The sequence below is a fragment of the Lissotriton helveticus genome, chromosome 4_1, assembly GCF_964261635.1.
Source record: "Lissotriton helveticus chromosome 4_1, aLisHel1.1, whole genome shotgun sequence".
Taxonomy (NCBI): Eukaryota; Metazoa; Chordata; class Amphibia; order Caudata; family Salamandridae; genus Lissotriton; species Lissotriton helveticus.
In genome coordinates, this window is record NC_136063.1 from 1,566,711,679 (window position 1) to 1,566,733,031 (window position 21,353).

The window sequence follows — 21,353 nt, forward strand, 5'->3', positions numbered from 1 at the left end:
CAAAATGAAGAACGGCTACGGTTTTAAAACACTTACTTAGGATGTCAGCGTCTCATGGCAGCGTGAGGGTGTCAGGTTCAATAACTTCGCGGAGTTGAAGCGAAGTTGAAGTGGAGAAAAGGGTGATGGTGATCAAGGAAGGACTAGGAAGAAAGTGTGAAGATGGAAGAAGGGCTATACCGGGAGTGTGGCAAGAATGGAAAAAACTTAGGCAGCCATATTGGAAAGGAGTAGAGACGGGAAACGTAACATGCAAGGAGAGTAATATTAATGTCCAACAGAATTACAAAAATACAGTGCATCAAAGTAGTTCATTACAAATAGCAGCTTAATTCGGTACGATCATTGAGACCGGCCGGTCTCTGTGACTGGAGTCTATAGATCCAAGATGTTTCACGTTGAAGTAACATTTTGTTGTTATCTTTGCCTTCAACTTTCTGGACCATTTCAAGTACTAAATATCTCAACTGTGCCACGCTATGGTTGGCCTCCATGAAGTGGAGGGCTACATTGGACTTGGAGTTTCTGGTCCGAATGTTCGATTTATGTTCATTGATACGGGTCTTAATCTTGCGGGTGGTTTTGCCCACATAGATTTTGCCACAAGGGCATTTCAGTAGGTAGACGAGGTTGGCAGAGTCGCAGGTTGCATCCACATTGAGTTTAATGTTGAACCCTCGCATGGGGTGATTGAGGGAATTGCCTTTTATGATGTTATTACAGTTGTTGCAATGGTAACAGGGGCGGGTTCCAGTATGTTGAGTGGATATGGTGGTGATGTTGGTCTTGGATAAAATTTCTTTCAAGTTCATGGGACGGGTGTATGCAAAGATGGGTGGCTCCTTGAAAAGATCCTTAAAATCAGGTTCTGACGATAGAATGCGCCAATGCTTTAGGATGATATTCTTATAGCTTTTGCTTGCGGTGGAATACCTGGATACTAAAACCATTCGTTTTTCATCAGTCTTGATTTTGTGTTGGAGAGCTTCAGTCCTGGATATGGTTGAGGTTAGTTCAACTGCTTGGTTTAGGATTTCGTCAGGATACCCTCTATGTCTGAATCTAGTGGCCATAGATTCCAGTTGAGTTAATCTGGTGTCTGGGTTAGAAACAATTCGTACCACTCTCAGCATCTGACTGTAGGGTAAATGTCGTTTAAGGGAATTCTGGTGGAAGCTACTGTAAAGAAGAGAATTGTTGCGGTCGGTGGGTTTCCGAAAAAGGTCAGTCTCAATTCCATGTGGGGTTAGTTTGAGTAGGACATCCAGAAATGTGATTTCCTGGTTGCTGATATTCCAGGTGAATTCAATGCGGTCGTCTTTGGTGTTGAGGTCTACAAGTGCATGTTCTAGATTCTCTTTTGTATCTCTCCAAATAAAGAACAGATCGTCAATATAACGTGCGTAGAATTTAATATTTTTCATCCAGTTTGTGTTTTGGTAGATGTGAATGTTCTCAAAGTTCCCCATGTACAAATTCGCGTACGTCGGTGCTGCACAATTGCCCATGGCCATGCCCGACATTTGAAGATACCAATCATCTTGGTGTTTGAAGTAACTGTGGTATAAGGTGTATACCATCAGTTCAAGAATAAAGGCTTTTAGGGAGTCATCCATCTGTGCAGATAATAGCGCTTGTTCTACGGCCTCAATTCCTCCTTGGTGGGGGATTGAGGTGTACAGACTTTTTACGTCAGCCGTGCATAGGCAGATAGCTTCATCTTCCAGGATTTGTATTTCAGATAGTTTGTTTAAAAAGTCGGTGGTGTCTTTTATATAGCTCTTTAGCTCAAGGACCATCGGTTGGAGGTATCGATCAATTAGTTTTCCTGTGGGTTCATGACACCACCAACCGTCCACCGAAAAGATATCCTGCAGGTCAAACAACCTCCACAGGTCCCAACAATGAAACACCGTCGACATCCAACATCGACTTAATCACTACTGAGCCTTTTTTAGGCGTAGGTCCAGACAAAACCACAGACCCCGACGGGGCAAAAAGACAGGCAAAAGAACACGAAGACAACCAACCAACCACGAAGACAAGACAAAAAAACAAGAAGAATCGTTAGTGATTAACATCTCAGAGGTCACCCTTACCGATTTTGAAACAAAAACCCTTCAAAAGGGCATGTCTTTCATTCCCACCAGTGAGACGAACCTTCTTGAACTGGATGTAAGTACGTTCAAACTCACCAGAAAACTGAGACTCAGACACTTTTTCGAGAACATACCGGATTCAGCAAACTCTAATAAACCAGACCAACTCAAAGGTTTACGACCACGGAGCACATTTATGGCACCAACCAGTCACAAAAGCATAGACACTTTCGAAACTTTAGTGAAACAGGACATATCCAAGATCAATTTCCGGAAAAAAGTCCACAAAAACATCACCAACAAAGAACTGGACACACTTAAAAATCTAGCTAAGAATCCCCTCATCAAATGCGTAAAGGCAGATAAGGGCGGAGCCCTTGTAATTCTTAATGCGGAATTTTACAATCGAAAGGTTCATGAACACGTTACCGACCATGAAGTGTATTTACCTTTGGAAGGCAACCCAACGAATGAATTCAAATTGGGATTAACCGATATCATTGAAAAAGCCATATCTGATGGCACCATCGACGACCGAACGAAAAGGTACTTAACTGTGGAACACCCAAGAAGTCCATCGATAACGATGTTACCGAAGATCCACAAAAACCTAACGGATCCCCCGTTTCGCCCTATCGTCTCCACAAGAGGGTCTATTCATGAACCCACAGGAAAACTAATTGATCGATACCTCCAACCGATGGTCCTTGAGCTAAAGAGCTATATAAAAGACACCACCGACTTTTTAAACAAACTATCTGAAATACAAATCCTGGAAGATGAAGCTATCTGCCTATGCACGGCTGACGTAAAAAGTCTGTACACCTCAATCCCCCACCAAGGAGGAATTGAGGCCGTAGAACAAGCGCTATTATCTGCACAGATGGATGACTCCCTAAAAGCCTTTATTCTTGAACTGATGGTATACACCTTATACCACAGTTACTTCAAACACCAAGATGATTGGTATCTTCAAATGTCGGGCATGGCCATGGGCAATTGTGCAGCACCGACGTACGCGAATTTGTACATGGGGAACTTTGAGAACATTCACATCTACCAAAACACAAACTGGATGAAAAATATTAAATTCTACGCACGTTATATTGACGATCTGTTCTTTATTTGGAGAGATACAAAAGAGAATCTAGAACATGCACTTGTAGACCTCAACACCAAAGACGACCACATTGAATTCACCTGGAATATCAGCAACCAGGAAATCACATTTCTGGATGTCCTACTCAAACTAACCCCACATGGAATTGAGACTGACCTTTTTCGGAAACCCACCGACCGCAACAATTCTCTTCTTTACAGTAGCTTCCACCAGAATTCCCTTAAACGACATTTACCCTACAGTCAGATGCTGAGAGTGGTACGAATTGTTTCTAACCCAGACACCAGATTAACTCAACTGGAATCTATGGCCACTAGATTCAGACATAGAGGGTATCCTGACGAAATCCTAAACCAAGCAGTTGAACTAACCTCAACCATATCCAGGACTGAAGCTCTCCAACACAAAATCAAGACTGATGAAAAACGAATGGTTTTAGTATCCAGGTATTCCACCGCAAGCAAAAGCTATAAGAATATCATCCTAAAGCATTGGCGCATTCTATCGTCAGAACCTGATTTTAAGGATCTTTTCAAGGAGCCACCCATCTTTGCATACACCCGTCCCATGAACTTGAAAGAAATTTTATCCAAGACCAACATCACCACCATATCCACTCAACATACTGGAACCCGCCCCTGTTACCATTGCAACAACTGTAATAACATCATAAAAGGCAATTCCCTCAATCACCCCATGCGAGGGTTCAACATTAAACTCAATGTGGATGCAACCTGCGACTCTGCCAACCTCGTCTACCTACTGAAATGCCCTTGTGGCAAAATCTATGTGGGCAAAACCACCCGCAAGATTAAGACCCGTATCAATGAACATAAATCGAACATTCGGACCAGAAACTCCAAGTCCAATGTAGCCCTCCACTTCATGGAGGCCAACCATAGCGTGGCACAGTTGAGATATTTAGTACTTGAAATGGTCCAGAAAGTTGAAGGCAAAGATAACAACAAAATGTTACTTCAACGTGAAACATCTTGGATCTATAGACTCCAGTCACAGAGACCGGCCGGTCTCAATGATCGTACCGAATTAAGCTGCTATTTGTAATGAACTACTTTGATGCACTGTATTTTTGTAATTCTGTTGGACATTAATATTACTCTCCTTGCATGTTACGTTTCCCGTCTCTACTCCTTTCCAATATGGCTGCCTAAGTTTTTTCCATTCTTGCCACACTCCCGGTATAGCCCTTCTTCCATCTTCACACTTTCTTCCTAGTCCTTCCTTGATCACCATCACCCTTTTCTCCACTTCAACTTCGCTTCAACTCCGCGAAGTTATTGAACCTGACACCCTCACGCTGCCATGAGACGCTGACATCCTAAGTAAGTGTTTTAAAACCGTAGCCGTTCTTCATTTTGCTAAGGACATAAGTCTCAGATAACACTGAGCAGCCCGTTTATTGAACCGCACCACACCGCACCGCATTTACTGCGTTTCACCCGTTCCTTGTTTAAAGCCACGAACCCTGTTTTTCTCACCCGTTTCCCAAACCCGGACACATCCACTTTGTTCCCTTCACTCGCCCACTCACGAAACGCGCAACTATTAGGACCTCGTCTTTCTCACGATATTCACCTAGTCTCCTCTTTCACCATTTGGGTCTCCTAAGTGCATGAATGCATGAATGCATGAGATTATTCAACAGCCATAACCTGTTTTATCCAGGACCCTCATTGATTGATACTCCGTTTATTCTTTCTGTTGTAGTGCTCCTTGACAAAGGACCTCCAGTCCGAAATGCATTGGAGTAAATCCAGCGTCATGTAAAAATTATTTACTTACCGTGATGTTTCATATGATGAAAATATGAATTACCATGAGAAACGAATGAAATGGATAATAAATTGAAAACTTCAAAAGATAACTTTTTGATTCAAACTTTATTGGAATTCGTCGCACCACCCCTGGTGCTCTCGAACCTGATCCAGTGTGCCCGCCGCAGGGATATGCCTACATTCCTGTAGCATACTCAACTTTGTTACTATTCATAAGTGTTCAGAGTATTCTTCTTATTAAAAATTTTTTCTTTGTAAAAACTCCTGTGCACTTCACAATGCTCTTATTCTTTGAATTGAATACAGCGTTCTTTTTTTTTTTAAGTTCATGAGCACTTCACAATGCTCTCTTTCTTCACGTTTAATACTACGTTCCTCTATTGGAACGATCAGGCGTCAAAAAGCCCTGAGTAAAAGTCAGGCACGTCCATGCTTTTTCGCGTATTCCACGCGTTCCAATGCTCGTTCAAAGAGAGGCTGAGTTCTCTTCAAAACGAGGCTAAGCTTTTTCCTCAATGACACGCAATCACCGCGTCACTGGAACGCGTATCCATTTTGTTTATCAACCAGTGCGAGAAAACGCAGAGCAAGCGCGCGAGGGATGCGCAGCGTTTTAAATGTAAGTAAACGCGCCCAATTATTTTCTTTTTCTGCTTCTTTGAAATTTAAGTCCCTTTCTTCCAAACAACCTCCCGCTTGCTCCTCACCGTATCAGTTTCTCTTCCGGTGATGATTTACTTACTCGGCCGCTGGGAAGACTACGCTTCCTTAATTGATGGTACTGCCGCTGGAGAGGTGTCAGGGACGGCCGCGTGTTGAGGCAATGAGGTAGAATAGTCGCCAGTGTAAAATCAGTAAATTGTTGTGATGAATAAAGTTCAGTATCCAGATGAAGGATCAGGATCTATTTATTAGCCTCATCCACGAACAGCCAAGCAGTAACTGACAAATCAGAACATAACGGTATTCTCAGAATGGTATGATGAGAGAATTCCACATTCTATGAGGAATCAAGTACAATTGAGCAAAGTAATACATTACAGTACTGTCCCCATCTCTCTTGGAGCTAAGCTGCGGTGGAGGCGATCCGCTCAAAAATTCACAAAAAAGAAATCAGGGTTGTCCCCCTCCTTGAACTTCTGAAGCATGATGCCTGGCACATTAGGGTGTACCCACGCACTAGATATGGCATCTGTTAATCGCATGATGGCTGTATCCTTCACCTGTTGGTTAGATGTCATGAGAGATGTCTGGTCCTTCAAGGCGGTGTGTAGGGCTTCCCGTTACTGTTGGGCCAACTTGGTTTGCTGTTCAAAAATTAGCTGCAGGGGGCGTTGGCCCTCTGCCAATTGGGAAATCATGGACTCCACGGTGTTGGGCTAGACACGATCCATCCCACTTCTGACACCACTGTGGGCATTAGACCAGGTTGAGTATGCACCGTCCCTCCCACTGCAAGAATGCCAGGACCAAGTAGGGTAGTGTGAGGAAGAAGTTTCTTTATTTTTCCTCTTTACAGGTTCAGGAATTTGCCACTAGTCCTTCCAGGGTACGTCCTCCCCTGGGAACAGTTTCAGAGTGGTCAGAATGTGGTACAGTCAAATAATAGGGCTTAAATTGAGGCAGTGATAGAAGTTTCCTCTGCTTCTATTTCCCCAGGTCCGGTCTCCTCCTCGAGGAAGGCTCCGTTCTTTTCCTCGGTTTGGAACCGGAAAGAACAAAAAAAAGAAAGAAAGAAAAAGGCATCAAAACCGCTGTCCTTGCGGGAGTAAATGGGGAAGGTAAAGTGCCACCGTCACTCGTGTGCTGCTCCCGTGATGTGCCTAGGTGAAAGGGGATCGTGGTCTCTCAAGGTGAGGTTCGCTGCATTCCTGCCCACCAGACCCTGAATGAGAAGAATCCCGGCACTTGCTTGCACCCACAACCCTCCTGGGCCGAGGGGAGGGGAGTCATGGCCTTCGCTTCCCTTGCTGGAGCACCAGACTCGTGGGCGTTGCTCCTTGAGCGGTTAGCCTTGGTGCGGTCCTCTTCTTCCTTACTTGGGCTTCCGGACAGTGGTGGTTCCCTGGCTCCTCCACACAGGATGAAGGTCTCGTCCTCTGCTCCCGGTTGTTCTCTGTCTTCCCTCCTGCTCCTCCGTCCCCGCCATAAGAGCTCGTCCATCGGCTCCACCTCTTTGGCTCGCAGTTTCTGGTACTGTTATTCCTGTTTGAACGGCTGGACCGTATAACCCACTTCCGGTCGGGATTTCAGCAGCCGCCATGTTGGAGTGGTCGGGGCGCTCCGTGATGGGGGGAATCCACCACAACCCTCTATCTGACTCTCTTTCTGATATTATTCTCTTTATTCTTACTTTTGCCCAGCAGGGCTCTGCTTTGGCACTCTCAAGAGTTATCTCTGCTCTGTCCGCTTTCCTGCAGCTGCCTGACCAACCCTCTTTAGGTTCCTGAAAGGGCTTGTACATGTGTTTTCTGCCTTCACCTTTCATCATGCCCCACTGGGATCTGAATCTGGTACTCACTTTACTCACTTACCTCAAGTGTGCTCTCTTTGAGCCGCTACACAATTGGCCCCTCCAGCTGCTCACCATCAAGACATCTTTTCTGGTGACAATACATCTTCCTGGAAGATGAGTGAGCTGCAGGCTTTGTCATCCAAGCCTCCCTATCTTATGGTATTCCCGGACAAAGTGGTGCTTCACACCAGGCCTCTTTTCTACCTAAAGCGGTTACCCCATTACATTTGGGACAATCTGCCACCCTTTTTACCTTTTATACTCCTCCACATCCCACTACAGAAGAGGAGAGACTCCACCTTTTAGAACCAAAAAGAGTATTGTCATTCTACCTTTGCCACACGAAAGAGTTCCCGGGTGGACGACCAACTTTGTGGGCTATGTAGGAGCAAAAAAGGTCAGGCAGTTCAGAAACTGACCAGTTTGTGCTGGGCTGTTCTCTGTATTAAGGTCTTCTATGCCCTGGCTAAAACGCAGCCTTCTGAGAACTTACAAGCCTTTCCACCAGAGGAAAAACTGCCACCACAGCGTTAGCTCTTGGAGTTCTCGTCCAGGACATCTGCCAGACAGCAATGTGGTGTTTCTATGCACTAGTTTGCCATACCCTATTGCCTTGACAGTCCGATCCGCAGGGGTTGGCATTTCACCTGTTTGGTCCTGCAGGACTTATTAGTATAGTCAATTTGTCCGCAGCTCACCACCAGGATGGTATGGCTTGGGTATCTATTCAAAGGTAAGGAATCTGCAACTAGAAGTCTCTATCAGATGAACAAGTTACTTACCTTCAGTAACAAATTATTTGGTAGAGACAGTATATAGCTGCACTTTCCTCACAGACCTCCCTGCTATGCAGACACATTTCTAGGGCTTGGGTTTTTCCCCCTTTCAGGTCCCAAGTTTTGACACTAACTAAAGTGACATGGGGCCAGATCAGTGATGGGTTTGAAGAACCCTGCTCTGGTGCTCCTATACTTTGATGCTGATCATGTTTCAGGTATGGCTTTTGCAGATTTTGGTTCCTTAAAATAGTTATGCCGCTAGTCAATCGTACTTCTCCTATGGGATATCTTGTAAACTCCAACTTCTCCATTTCTGTCCTAAATTTTACAACAATCGCATCCTTGTAAGAATATTTACATTTGAAAAGAATTCAACAACTTGGACAACAAATAGTTGAAACTTTTTACGCTGGCTATACGAGACTCATTAATGTTTTCAGACGAGCGGTAATGGTACCCATACGTAATATTTTGTATCTGAAAGAGACTGTTGTTTTCTTCCATCACGGTCAACTCTGTGTCTCTTATCGGCTCTAGGGTCACTGGGATGATGTTGCGGTGCCTACTTAGACGGCGCCCCTGCGCACCGACGTCAGTTCTTTCTTTTTCCACGCAAGCCTAGTGCAGTTCCGGAAAGAGCTTGCCCCTTAGTCACTTTTTAATTAATCTTTTTTCAAATTTGGTGACGTCTTTTTTTGAGTCTTTGACTCCTGGTGCGCGAACCATTGTCGAACTGGTTTCAAGCCCTACGAGACCTGTCACAAGCTGATGTCGGTGACGGACCCGCACCTCGTGTGCCTCTGGTGCCTGGAGCGCGACCACGACCAGAAGTCGTGCTCAGACTGTCGGGACATGAATCCGAAGTCTTTGCGGGAGCCTTCCTGAAAGCTTTTGGAGGCCCGGCAGTCGGCTTTGCGTCTCGCTCGAGAGGAAGGTCTTGAGCCCAGAGCGGAGCCACCACACCTCGTCCAAGTCTTCACACTCTTTGCGTAAGTCAAAGCACAAGAAGAAGGCAAAGAAGCAACTTCTCTCCTCTTCAACTTCTCCCCGTCGGTCGGCTGACGCAATGCGGGATCAGGAGCATTGTCGCTTTAAGGCTCCGTTTCTGGTGCCTTACTCAAGGACGACTCTGCGCCTCCCCTGTTCCGGGAGTGGAGGCGTCCCCATCCCAACTTAGTACATTTTACAAAGCACTCCACCGTGTTTCTGGACAGCCGGATCCCCCTGGCATGCCTTTGGGCCCGCAGAGTCAGGCCTGGATCCGGATAGATGCTGGGCGACCTTACTCGTCCTTCCCCAGCACGACCCCGGCAATGACGCTCCCGGCGTCGGCCGTGCCCCCATCTTCATCCCCGAGATGACCCGGAGCCGGACCGACATCAACCGACGTAGGATCTGATGCCGGAGGGTACTTTTTTCCATCGTTCATCCCTGGAGTTCCATATTGCCCGGAGGGTGGTGATGAGGACTGGGAGGGGGTGCTGACCTTTTGACAGACCAGCTGAAAGAAGGGGACTTGAGAGAGGAATTGGGTGACACCAGTGACCTGGGCCTTTCACCAGACCCTGGCATGCTTTCTCTCCCTACCATGGCTACTGAGGAGGGAGCGTCCTATGAAGTGGTGGTGCATAAGGCAGCCGAGGTGTTGGGTCTGGAGCTCCCTACAGTGGCAGTCAGGACTAACCTCCTGACAAAGGTGCTTCAACCAGCAGTAACATCCTCTGAACACCTCTTGCCCTTCAGTGAAGCCCTCACCGACGTCCTTATGGGCACTTGGTCTAAGTCCAGCACAGGGGATCCTGTAGAACGAACGATTGATCCCTGACCCCACCCGGCTCCGGGTGATCCCATTTTCCTCACCCAACACCCTTCGTCAGAGTGCTTGGTGTTCCAAGCTTCTTTTTCCAAGGGCGCATTCCCTTCCGAACTCCCTAACACGGAATCCAAGAAGCTGGATCATCTTGGGAAGCGTATGTTCTCTTCCTCCAGCTTGGCACTGCCTTCCGTGAATACCGCATGCCTCCTGGGCCGATACTCCCATACCATCTGGTATATGGTTGCACAGCTGCTGCCTCTGTGCCCAGAGGAGACCCGGGCCGTTCTTTCACAAGCCTTGGCAGATGGGAGGGATGCAGCAAAATTCACAATTCGTTGTAGTCTGGATGCCACATACTCACTGGGCAGAGCGATTGTCCCGTAGGTAGCCTTTTGGTGCAGTGCCTGGTTGAGGACATCCGTTTTTCCGGGGGATGTTCAGTCGACTCTGCTGGACATGCCCTTCAATGGCGTCTCCTTTTTGGTGACAAGGCAGACTAGGCGCTGGAGCACTTAAAGGATTCTCGAGCTATGGCCAGATCCTTAGGCCTCGCTGCATCCTCCCATCCTCCACTGCCCAGTCCAGCCACTGGTCTGTGCTAGCTGCCCAGCCTCTGCGTGGCCACAGACATGAGATCCAGCGGGCGGGCCAGTCCATGCTTCCCCCCCCCTGCAGCAGCCTCCAAACCCTGCTAGTCTGCCCTTTCAGGCCCATTAGCGGCCATTGGGTGGCAGGATTCACCATTACCTCTCCCACTGGCAATCCATCACATCAGACAGGTGGGTTTTGCAGATAGTCCTTAGGGGCTACTCCCTCCCCTTTGAGTCTACTCCTCCTCCTTCCATGCCACCGTCTTTCGATCGCATGTCGAAGGATCATTTGGCACTTCTCCGCCAGGAAGTTTCAGCTCTCTTGGCCAAGGGAGCTATCGAAAGGGTCCCTGCGCCAGAAGTAAGTTGTTGTTGCTATTCCCGCTACTTTCTGGTGCCCAAGAAGGACATGGGCCTGCGTCCTATCCTATACCTCTGGGTCCTCAACCACTTCTTCCGGAACGAGAAGTCCAAAATGCTAACCTTGGCTCAGGTCCTATCTGCCCTCAACCCTGGAGACTGGATGGTGGCGTTGGACGTGCAGGACGCCTACTTTCACATCCCTGTGCTGCCAGCCCACAGACGTTACCTACTGTTCACTGTAGGCCATGAGCATTTTCAGTTTACAGTGCTCCCCTTTAGCCTTACCAGTGCCTCTTGCGTGTTCACGAAAGTAATGGCCGTGGTCACAGCTCATCTGCGCTGATCAGGGGTTTCAGTCTTCCCCTATCTCGACACATGGCTGTTCACGGCGGGCTCGCCCCAGGCTGTCGTCCTTTACTTTCAGACTACGGCAGGCCTCCTGTTTTCACTGGAGTTCACTATTAACATGCCAAAGTCACACCTGACTCCCTCTCAGTCGCTCCCTTTCATCGGAGCTGTTCTGGACACCGTGCAGTTTTGGGCCAAGCAGCGAGTCCTGGATATTTGGGCAATGATACCGATGTTTCAGCCTCTACCCCGGAGGCTGCTGGGCCTCATGGCTTCCTGCTTGTGGATCATGCCAATTGGCATATGTGTGCTGTGGGACCTGAAGTTCCAGTGGGCGCAGCATCAGGGGAATCTCTCCGACAACGTCCAGATCTCGTAGGGAACTGTGCAACAACTGCAGTGATGGCTAACAAACCAAGATTGGTTCTGAGGCAGATCCCTTTCCCTTCCCCAACCAGACCTCACAGTGGTGACTGATGCATCACTCTTGGGAGAGGCGGAGGTCAGAGAAGTCTGGTCTCCGGGGGAGTCCGGGCTCCATATCAACCTGTTGGAGCTTTAGGCAATTTGCTGTACCGAAGGTATTCCTTCCCTCCCAGAGACAACACCACTGCCATGTGGTACTGCAACAAACAGGGCAGGTGGAGTCATGGACCCTTTGTCAGGAGGCTCTTCGCCTTTGGACATGGCTGGAACATCAGAGCATGACCCTGGTGGTCAACACCTGGCAGGTTCTGTGAACGCCAGGGCTAACAAACTCAGTCGGCGGTGCCTGGTGCATCATGAATGGCGTCTTCGCTCAGAGGTGATGCACGGTCTCTTTCAGCAGTGGGTAAGGCCTTGGTTAGATCTGTTCACCACTGAAGAGAATGCGCAATTTCAGCAGTTTTGCGCGTTGGAGTTTCTAAGGCGGTACTCGCTCACCAATCCTTTTCGTCGCAAGTGAAGTTGCGTCTCCTGTATGCCTTTCCGCCTGTACCACTACTGCCCCGACTCCTGAAGAAGATCATGCTCCTGACCTTGGCCATCGATCCTCCACTAAGAATGCCTCTTCGGGAGTATCTCCTCTTGCAGCAGCAGAGGAGAGTTCTTCACCTAAACCTGTCCAGCCTTCACCTCCTTGCGTAGAGATTGAGCGGCGACAATTGACCGCTTTTTACCTTCCTCCCGAAATCTGTGATGTTACTCTTGGCAGCTAGGCATCCCTCCACTAAGAAGGTATTCACCTGTCAATGGAATAAGTTTGTGGCATGGTGCACATCAAAGGCTGTGGATCCCCTTTCTGCCTCTCTTTCTGAGGTTCTTTTGTTCCTTCTTTCTTTATCCCAGCAGGACTCTGCTCTGGGCACTCTTAAAGGCTATCTGCACGAAGGATTTCTGGGTGGACGATCAACTCTTTGTTGGCTATTTGGGTACCAAGAAAGGTCGGACTGTGCAAAAGCCTACCATCTCTAGATGGGTCGTCCTTTGTATAAAGATTTGTAATGCTCCTTTTAAAAAGGAACCTCCATTGGGGCTGTGAGCTCAATCCACTAGACCCATGGCAGCAACTACTGCTTTGTCACATGGAGTCCCACTTATTGACATCTTCCAGGAGGCCACACGGGCTTCTATGCACATGTGCACCATACATTACTGTCTGGATGGGCAAGTCCAGAGAGATGGCTCCTTTGCCGTTCTCTCCTCCAGGACTTTGTGGTGTAAACTTGGTTCGCAGTCCCTCCTCCTCCAGGGTTGGCATTGCTGGGGTATCGATTCCAAGGTACAGAATCTATAACTAATAGTCTCTTTCAGATGAACAAGTTACTTACCTTCGGCAACGATGTATCTATAAGAGACGTATATTAGTTTTTTAGGTCTCGCCTGTCGATGCGCATGCGCATCGAGCAAGCGAGAGTATTGGGACTTATCCACTCTTTATCCACACTGCAAGGAATCGTGGCGATTCCTTGCAGTGCCCGTGACTTTTAAGCTCAATGCGCATGCGCATTGAGCTTAAAAGCGCGTGCACGTCCGTCTTTGTTTACCCGCTCCGCCCCCTCCCCTTCCCGCCGTCTCGCATTTCCCCTGCCGCATCAAAGGCTTTCACGGCCGGCCGGCCATGCTTTCAGTTTCACGACCGGCCGGCCGTGTCAATTACATTCCAAAGCCCGCTCTCCCTGCTCCGCCCCCTGCTCCGGCCGAGACGCATTTCTCCTCCCCCCTCCCCTCTCTTCCCTCCGTCTTGTTTCCTTTAGCTGCCCTGGATGATCTATTCTTACTCAAACTTGCACCGCTTTTACTAAATCTTACCCTTTTAACCTTCGCGATGTTTCCCCCTTTTTACCTCCAGTGCTTGATATATCGTTCTCCCCTTTTTAACTCGGTTTTGCGAGGTCTCCGTTTATTTATCCTCTTGCTGGCTCCCCTTTTCTTTACCCCGCCCGGTCCGGAAGATCTCCTCTGCCATAGCCCGGTGCTGGATCTGTCCTCGTTAGCCCGGTGCTGTAATTGCCACGCTCCCCCTTAGCCCGGTGCTGGATCGCCCTTCTCTTATCCCACACATGAGTTGCCCGACCGTGCTAATCCTGACTGCATGAATAAAATCCAGCACAGGCAAACGCACCCGTTCTCCTACTGTAACTTCAATATACTCGCAGGCTCGCCACCTCACCCAAACGTGCTCCCCCAAACAACGCGGCCTGCCACGCAAGGACATCAAACCTGGTTGCTGGTGGTCCCTACAGCTGCTTGAACCAGGTCCCGAGCTACAAAGAAACTCCAGCATTCAGCACCTCCTCGCCTCACCGCCTCGGTCTGCCTCTCACCTTCGTCGGCATCAGGCCTCCGCCCGCATCCCATAACTGCCATCTTGGGAGCGTAGTGCACCACAGGAAGGTTAAGGCGATCTCGCCCTCCAGACTTCTCCCCCAGGACTGCCGCCTCCGCAGTTTTCCGCTGTGAGTCTGCACGCCGAATCGCCTCCCAGCCGCTCACAAACAGAGTGCACATCTCCCGTTGCCGCAGCCGGTGGAAGTCTCCCCCTCAGTGCGCTGCCGTCATTTTAGATGCGCAGCGCCCAGCGCTCAATCGGGTGATTTTGCTGCACTTACACCCTTGTAACAGCACCAATGCGCCCCAGCAGCAGTCCAGCTCATGCACCAGGATTTCCGCAACCAGTTTTGCAGTAAGGGGCCACCTTAGAATCGCCAACCCCTCACCACCTCACCCTCACTCACTCACCCTCAACCCCTCACCCTCAAACCCTCACCCACCCTCAACCCCTCACCCTCACTCACCCTCAACCCCTCACTCTCACTCACTCACCCTCACTCCCTCCCCCTCAACCCCTCACCCTCACCCTCACTCACCCTCACTCACCCTCAACCCCTCACTCACCCTCAACCCCTCACCCTCAACCCCTCACTCACCCTCACTCTCACTCATCCTCACTCACCCTCAACCCCTCACCCTCACTCACCCTCACCCTCACTCACCCTCAACCCCTCACCCTCACTCACTCACCCTCAACCCCTCACCCTCAACCCCTCACTCACCCTCACTCTCACTCAGCCTCAACTACTCCCCCTCACCCTCACTCACCCAAAACCCCTCACTCACCCTCACCCTCACTCACCCTCAACACCTCACTCACCCTCACTCACCCTCAACACCTCACCCTCAACCCCTCACCCTCACTCACCCTCACTCACCCTCACTCACCCTCACTCACCCTCACCCTCACTCACCCTCACTCACACTCACCCTCACTCACCCTCACTCAGACTCACCCTCACCCTCACACAGTGCAATAGTTCTCAGACCATTTCAGTTAGAGCTTTTAGAAATGTTTATGGCTTTTTTTATTTGTAATACTTTAGCATTGGCTACAGGAAACAAAAATGCTAAACATTTACAAAAAAAACCCATAAACAATTCTAAAAGCACTAACTCTAATGGTGCGAGACCTATTGCATTTCCAATGCTTGTGATTCCTTACCGCCCCACCCATCCTCCCCGCTCGGTGAACTGACTTCTAGGGATAAGGACTTCCTTGCAGAGCCCTAGTGAGGCGCACCAGTGGTCAGCGTCTTTCATTGCTCTGCACTTCTGGCGTGGAAAGTCATGTATGAACTGACGTCAGCGCGCAGGGGCGTCGTCTAAGGAGGCACTGCAATGTCATTCCAGCGACGACGGACGCAGATTCGACTGTCGCCTCCTACTGATGCGCATGGGTAATGCTGAAGAAAACATTCTCCGGATCCAATCTGATGCCTGGGGGTAATTCCAAGGTAAAGAATCTATAACTAATATATGTCTCTTTCAGATACATCGTTACCAAAGGTAAGTAACTTGTTCTTCCTAAACAAGTGTTGCTGTTTTATGAATTGAACAAAGCATTCAACATTTGACTTGGCTATAGGGACACATCTAGTGTAGTGGAACAAAAGTAAAACTTTTCCACTTCAAACAGTGTTTAACTTATTTACCTTTGATTACAGAGTGGTTTTATCATGCTCCACTGAAACAGACAGAACAAGGGGCAAACGCAGAAATGTCCGTCCCTCCTGCCTCCCAGATTCCTGGTCTGAGTGATCTAGCAGAGCCTCATAATGAGTTGGACACCCAAAGCCGCAGGAAATGGATCAAGGACACGGATTCCGATTATGTGAAGCTGTCCAAACAAGGAGGAAGGCCTGGTAAATGTTAATAATGTGGTTTGTTGTTTTTGGTCAGCTTTGGAATGTCTAGGTTATATAAATGATTATTTATTTTACCGAAATTATTCATAATATCGGATGGTGTATTATTTTGTTTCTTGTGATATTTCTGAAGGTTGTGTATATTGTATGAAGGTGCTCATTTTACTGGCTGTGATGTTATTAGTAATGCTGGCTCGCTGTCCTACTTTGTCCACAGCATAGAGACAGATCCCTTTCCGGGGATGGATGGATAATCCAGAATATTATATATCACACACAACTGATTTATTGGAAGTTGAAAATGATAGATACCCCAGATAAATGCAGGTTTGGCCTTACATAAGCACTGTGAGCTGCTTTGTTTCTGGTCTTTAGTTTAAGAGCTTAAGACAAGACCTTTATTGAAATAGACACATCTAAGCACCCTGTCTCATCCTTTATATGCCATTTACACTTTATAGTTCTTGAGTATGGATTAATGATGCTGCTTGAGTTCCAGAAACAATGAGTTGTAATAAGGCAATAAATTCCATTCATAACTGGAAAAATAAATCTAGACCATGTTTCAAGTGAGCTACTCCTTCCAATCTGCCTTCTATGCTTGATCTGAGGGACCCCCTCACTTAAAGGTGAGATCAACATCTGCTTCCCAAGGTTTTTTATACAAATCTTTGTGTGACTGGCATTGTTCATGCAATCCTAAGAAGCTAGAACCACTTTCCTTTGTTGGTCACACATTCAGGGGTTCCTTTTTTTTCCACTTATTGATGTAGACTGGAATCAGTTTCTCCCTGTGGTGTGTAATGCTGGGTCTTTATCTTGTCTTCTTTTTCCTTTCTCTGTTTAATCTTTACTTGTTCTGTTCAAGCAGCCTACATTACAATGTTCAGTATTCTAACCATGCTGTAATCGACCTGCCTTTCTCTACAAGCTTTGCTGTGGGAACCATCAAGGCAAGATCTTTGGAATCCCTTTGGTGTTCATGTAGAGCATTCAGTTAGATTTTTTAAGAGGACTCGAGAAACAACCAGGGATGCTTGGTAACAGCATGTGGTACCATACATTTATTCAGTCAGTGAGGCAGCGAGGCACGTTTTTCAAAAGTGTTACTCCTCCTTCCAATTCTGTGCCGAGGTGATCTTTTCTGAACTAATGCAGCACTTACTAGTAACTGCCTAGATGGCGAAAGCACAGCATTGCATAACTGTTCACTGACTAGTTGTTCTAACAAGATTGAAATAGCAATTTCGACCCTAGGTGGTCCCATGCCCCAGAGCTAATCACCTCTTTGGAATGTGATCGTCAGATCCTCTTAAGACTCTATTGCATCCTCTGTTCGAAACTCTGCCTCCTCAATACTTTTTTTAGCCTCACTGTTAACTAGTGCAGGAGGTAATTGAGGAGGAAATGACTATTGAGTTGTTGAGTAAGGAAGCCTCTGTGGGGAGAAAGTGAAGTAGGCTATAGTTTCCAAAGATCTAACTGTCACCTCACAGCTCAATGATAGCGAGGTACTCTGGTAAAAATATGTAAGGTGACAGCACCAAATTAAGTTAATCTCTCTATCCTGCTGTGATGACAAATCCAGTTGAACATTGACTCTTTACTGTGATCAGTTTTCACTCGCTGAACAACATGTGACCTTACCTTCTTGCCTCTTTGAGCAGGTACTGGGTAGGCACTGTTTAATTTAGTCCTCCACCCAAACGTAATGGTAAGAGATCCTGAGCTCTGTTTTGCCGCATGGGCTCCCCTTTTTACAGTCAGTTAAGCATAGATTGCGTAACGGCTTACATATATAAGAGAAATATCATGTCTCTACCTCTCTGCTCCGTAAACTTGTCTTTGTTAATTTTATGTTTAGGGGCCTTGTTGTTTAGGCCTATGATCACCAGTTCTCATTGTGTTCGCAGGCATGGTTAGACATAAAACAGCAGGTTGAAAATAAGCACTTTATCTTGCCTTTGAGAGAAAAAACTGTTTTCTCATCAGACAAAGTTTACCAGCATTACAATATTAGCACGGTCACAGCATAATTACCAAGTTTCATCCAAGAATTAACTAGACTCAGGTCCTCCTTCCTGTTAGCCAGGCCTTTACATTCTTTCAAGGAACAGGCCACATTTCGTCCTAAGTCTCCAGACACTGCTCCATTTTTTTCTGGTTGACCCTTACGAACTAAGTGGCAGTACTTAGGCAGAAACCAAGCCCGCCCTAAATGCCTCAACAGGGGCTAAATAGTCTCAATGGTTACTCTATGGTCAAGAGACTCTCACTGCTCCACTGCAAACAATGTTTGCCATGCCACGGGAAGACTTTGTCTCCACAACCATCACTGGACCCCGATCACTGACAACTCCTGGGTGATACTGGTCATCAGAAAGCGATACTCCTCCCTCAGACACCACCATCGCATCCTCCACTGCTTCAGTCCGTGTCTGTGGAATGTTTGAATAATACAGATAGGTTCTTCCTCTTAGGTGCCATAGATCCTTTCTTGCTTTTCTATATTGGGCATCATTATTACTCCTGCAATTTGTATGTCCATTTTAAGGGGGTGACATTTTCCCCATACTGGGTCTACATAATCTAACCCTTTTACTTTCTCTCCAGAAGTTAAAGATACCTACTCTGGTCTAGGACTACACAACAATTAGTTATGCTTTCTAAATCTGCAGGATTAATATGTTCATGTCTCTGTGCATCAGGACTGCTGAAAATTTGTTTGGCTTACACATTTGGGTCAACGTTAACTAGGATATAAGGCATTCGCTTGATGTCAGTGTATTCCACGAAGTCTTTGCGTGGCAACATGTTCCAACTTTTTGGCTGCTGATCCTACCTTGATGACTGCCCAGAAACAGTATCCTTAGAAGAATTTACTGTATTCAATTTGTTTTGAGTCCTCAACACCCTTATCGAAACCACTGTAAAGGATTAACAGCTCAATGTGCTAAGCAATTTACGAGACACAAACACTCCAATTCCTATGTACTACCCTTTTTTAGGAGTTGGTCAAGATTTTCAGACTCCTCAAATGGGATATTGGATGAATACCAATTTGGTATCTGGCTAAGGCTTGTTGCAGGCTGTCCTTCAAAAACTCAGTTTTGGTATTGTATGTATCAATTTTTTGCGACCAAATTCCTGTCACAAAACATTGATATTTTCCCAACACCACAAAAGTTGTGGGAACCCATTTGTAAAAGAAAAAGTTTGTTTAGAGCCAATTCTTAACCATATATATTTAAAAAAAGAAAACTGGTTTTCTAAACAGCCACATTTCCTTCAGGGAAAATGGGCTGCTTTTTAAAACAAAAGGTTTGCTTTATTTAAAAGCAATCACAGGCATGGTAGTCTGCTGACCTTAGCAGGCCACCATCCCTATGATGGCCTTCAATCATAGTGATTCGCAGTTTGCAGCCTCTGTCTTTATTAAGAGATAGGTCAAACTGAGACCCACTACAATTTGGCTTTTTAAGAATTAACTATTAGTATATAGGTCGGTTCTTAAAAATGTTTACTAGTCACAAACATGCTAGGTGCAATTTGCAACCGGTATTCTGTGACCAGATATTTGAGCATCTAGTCCTAAATTCTTAGTGGCCATTCTAGTATGGCGAGAGTCTCCCCGGAATCAAAAAGCATGTCACCCATCAAGGAGTCAGCAGACACTTTTCTGGAGCCCGATTCAGGATTGTCAGCTGTTCTCGAGTCTTCTGGGGCTGCAGACTTCCTGCATTGGGGTAGACTGCCATGCGACGTACCAGATACATGCCGCTTCACCTAATGAAGCACTGAGGTCAGTTGTTGGGCAGCTTTTCCAAGGCTTTCCATTCCGCCCATCTCTTTTGACCTCTCCTTTTCCACCTGCTGCACCTGCATAAACCGATCATGACTGACTGGTCTGACTTTAAGGAGATGCCCATAAGAGCTTTATTGGATAGATCTGACAAACACCTCATCATAAACCTCTTGAGGTTGAAGTGTTCTTTCTGGCCTTAAAGCCCTTTTGTAACAACATGCCTATTCTATCAGAAAGTAAAGGGTGATTAACTCATCACATTCGTGCCTGCTGGCTGTGCAAATGTGGCAGTGGGTATTTCCCATGACACATCCCTCTTAGTATGCAACACACGGGTGGGAGCTCAACCAGGCAGTCTTCAAATCTATCTTCAAAGCTTTGGGACAGTCAGAGATTGAGTCATTAGTGATGCATCGGAATACAGACTGCAACTCTTGTGCTGCTTGGAAAGGCAAGAGTTTCACATCCCCTTGGAATAGTCTCAAGTGGGGTGGCTTCTGAAGGTTCTTTAACCTTCTCTCCTGGCTTCCTGAGATTTGGGCATCCTTTTGACCATTGCCAGATCTGAATCTGGAGTTAGGCCTTGCGCATCACTTCAGGTAAGATCTTCCGACTATAAACATAGGGAGGATCATTCACCCCTAAAAAGCTGGAAGCCACCATTCAGGATTTAGACAGTAGTGTGTCATAGAGACATCCTTAATGATGTGTTTGAAGCCTCTGTTAATGGAGTCTTGCAGTTCTCTATAGTCGGTCTGCAATTTTCAGCACAGTGAACTTTGATCTGTCGCTTGATCTGCACAGGTCAGAGGCTGCTATGACAGATGTAGCTATAAAGTGATTTGAATTGTCTGTAACTGATCACATCCAAAATGTAACTCACTGATTGTTCGAGTCATCTGAAGTTAGGTTGCAACCTGAGATATCTTTGGGCTCTTCTCCATCACTTTTCATTAAGCTGCCTTCTCGATCATCAGGACCAGAAGTGTGCAGTTTCATTTTTATGCAGCTGACAATGCACCTTAATCTGCATGAAAAAAGTCCGGAAGATGACTTCCTCACCCTAAATAAAGTGATGGAGTAGATGAAGCTTGTTCAGTAACAGAGGCCTGAAATTGAATGCAGCCAAAACAAAAGTTCTCCAAATTGGATGAAGTCCGAAATTTCTGAGATCATCTCCTCTAATTGTTTGATAGCCCTTAAGTGTCAAATCACATGTAACATATGCAGAACATGGCAGCAACGTTTGCTCCTAATTTAGTGATGTTAGGCGTGATCGCTGCTGTCTAAGGCTTCTACAATAGCTGCCAGTAACCACCTCAGTTACATTTGAAATACATTGCTTGATAAATCTATATAGTAAAAGAAACACCCCACAGTACTTGTAGCTTAATTAGAAGAGAGAGTGCATATTCTAGGTATTTGACAGAGGATTTAAAA

The 21,353-nt window shown here is 46.8% G+C and overlaps 1 protein-coding gene across 4 annotated transcripts in view; it reads left to right on the top strand.

The window, feature by feature from the left end:
• Positions 1-21,353, top strand: part of C4_1H7orf57 (chromosome 4_1 C7orf57 homolog) — a 249,703-nt gene that overhangs the window by 86,761 nt on the left and 141,589 nt on the right. For all 4 annotated transcript variants that reach the window (XM_078688185.1, XM_078688183.1, XM_078688184.1 and 1 more), the window contains exon 3: positions 15,908-16,105. In XM_078688185.1, the coding sequence (XP_078544311.1) occupies positions 15,908-16,105 (198 nt within the window). The remainder of the gene's footprint in view (positions 1-15,907; positions 16,106-21,353) is intronic.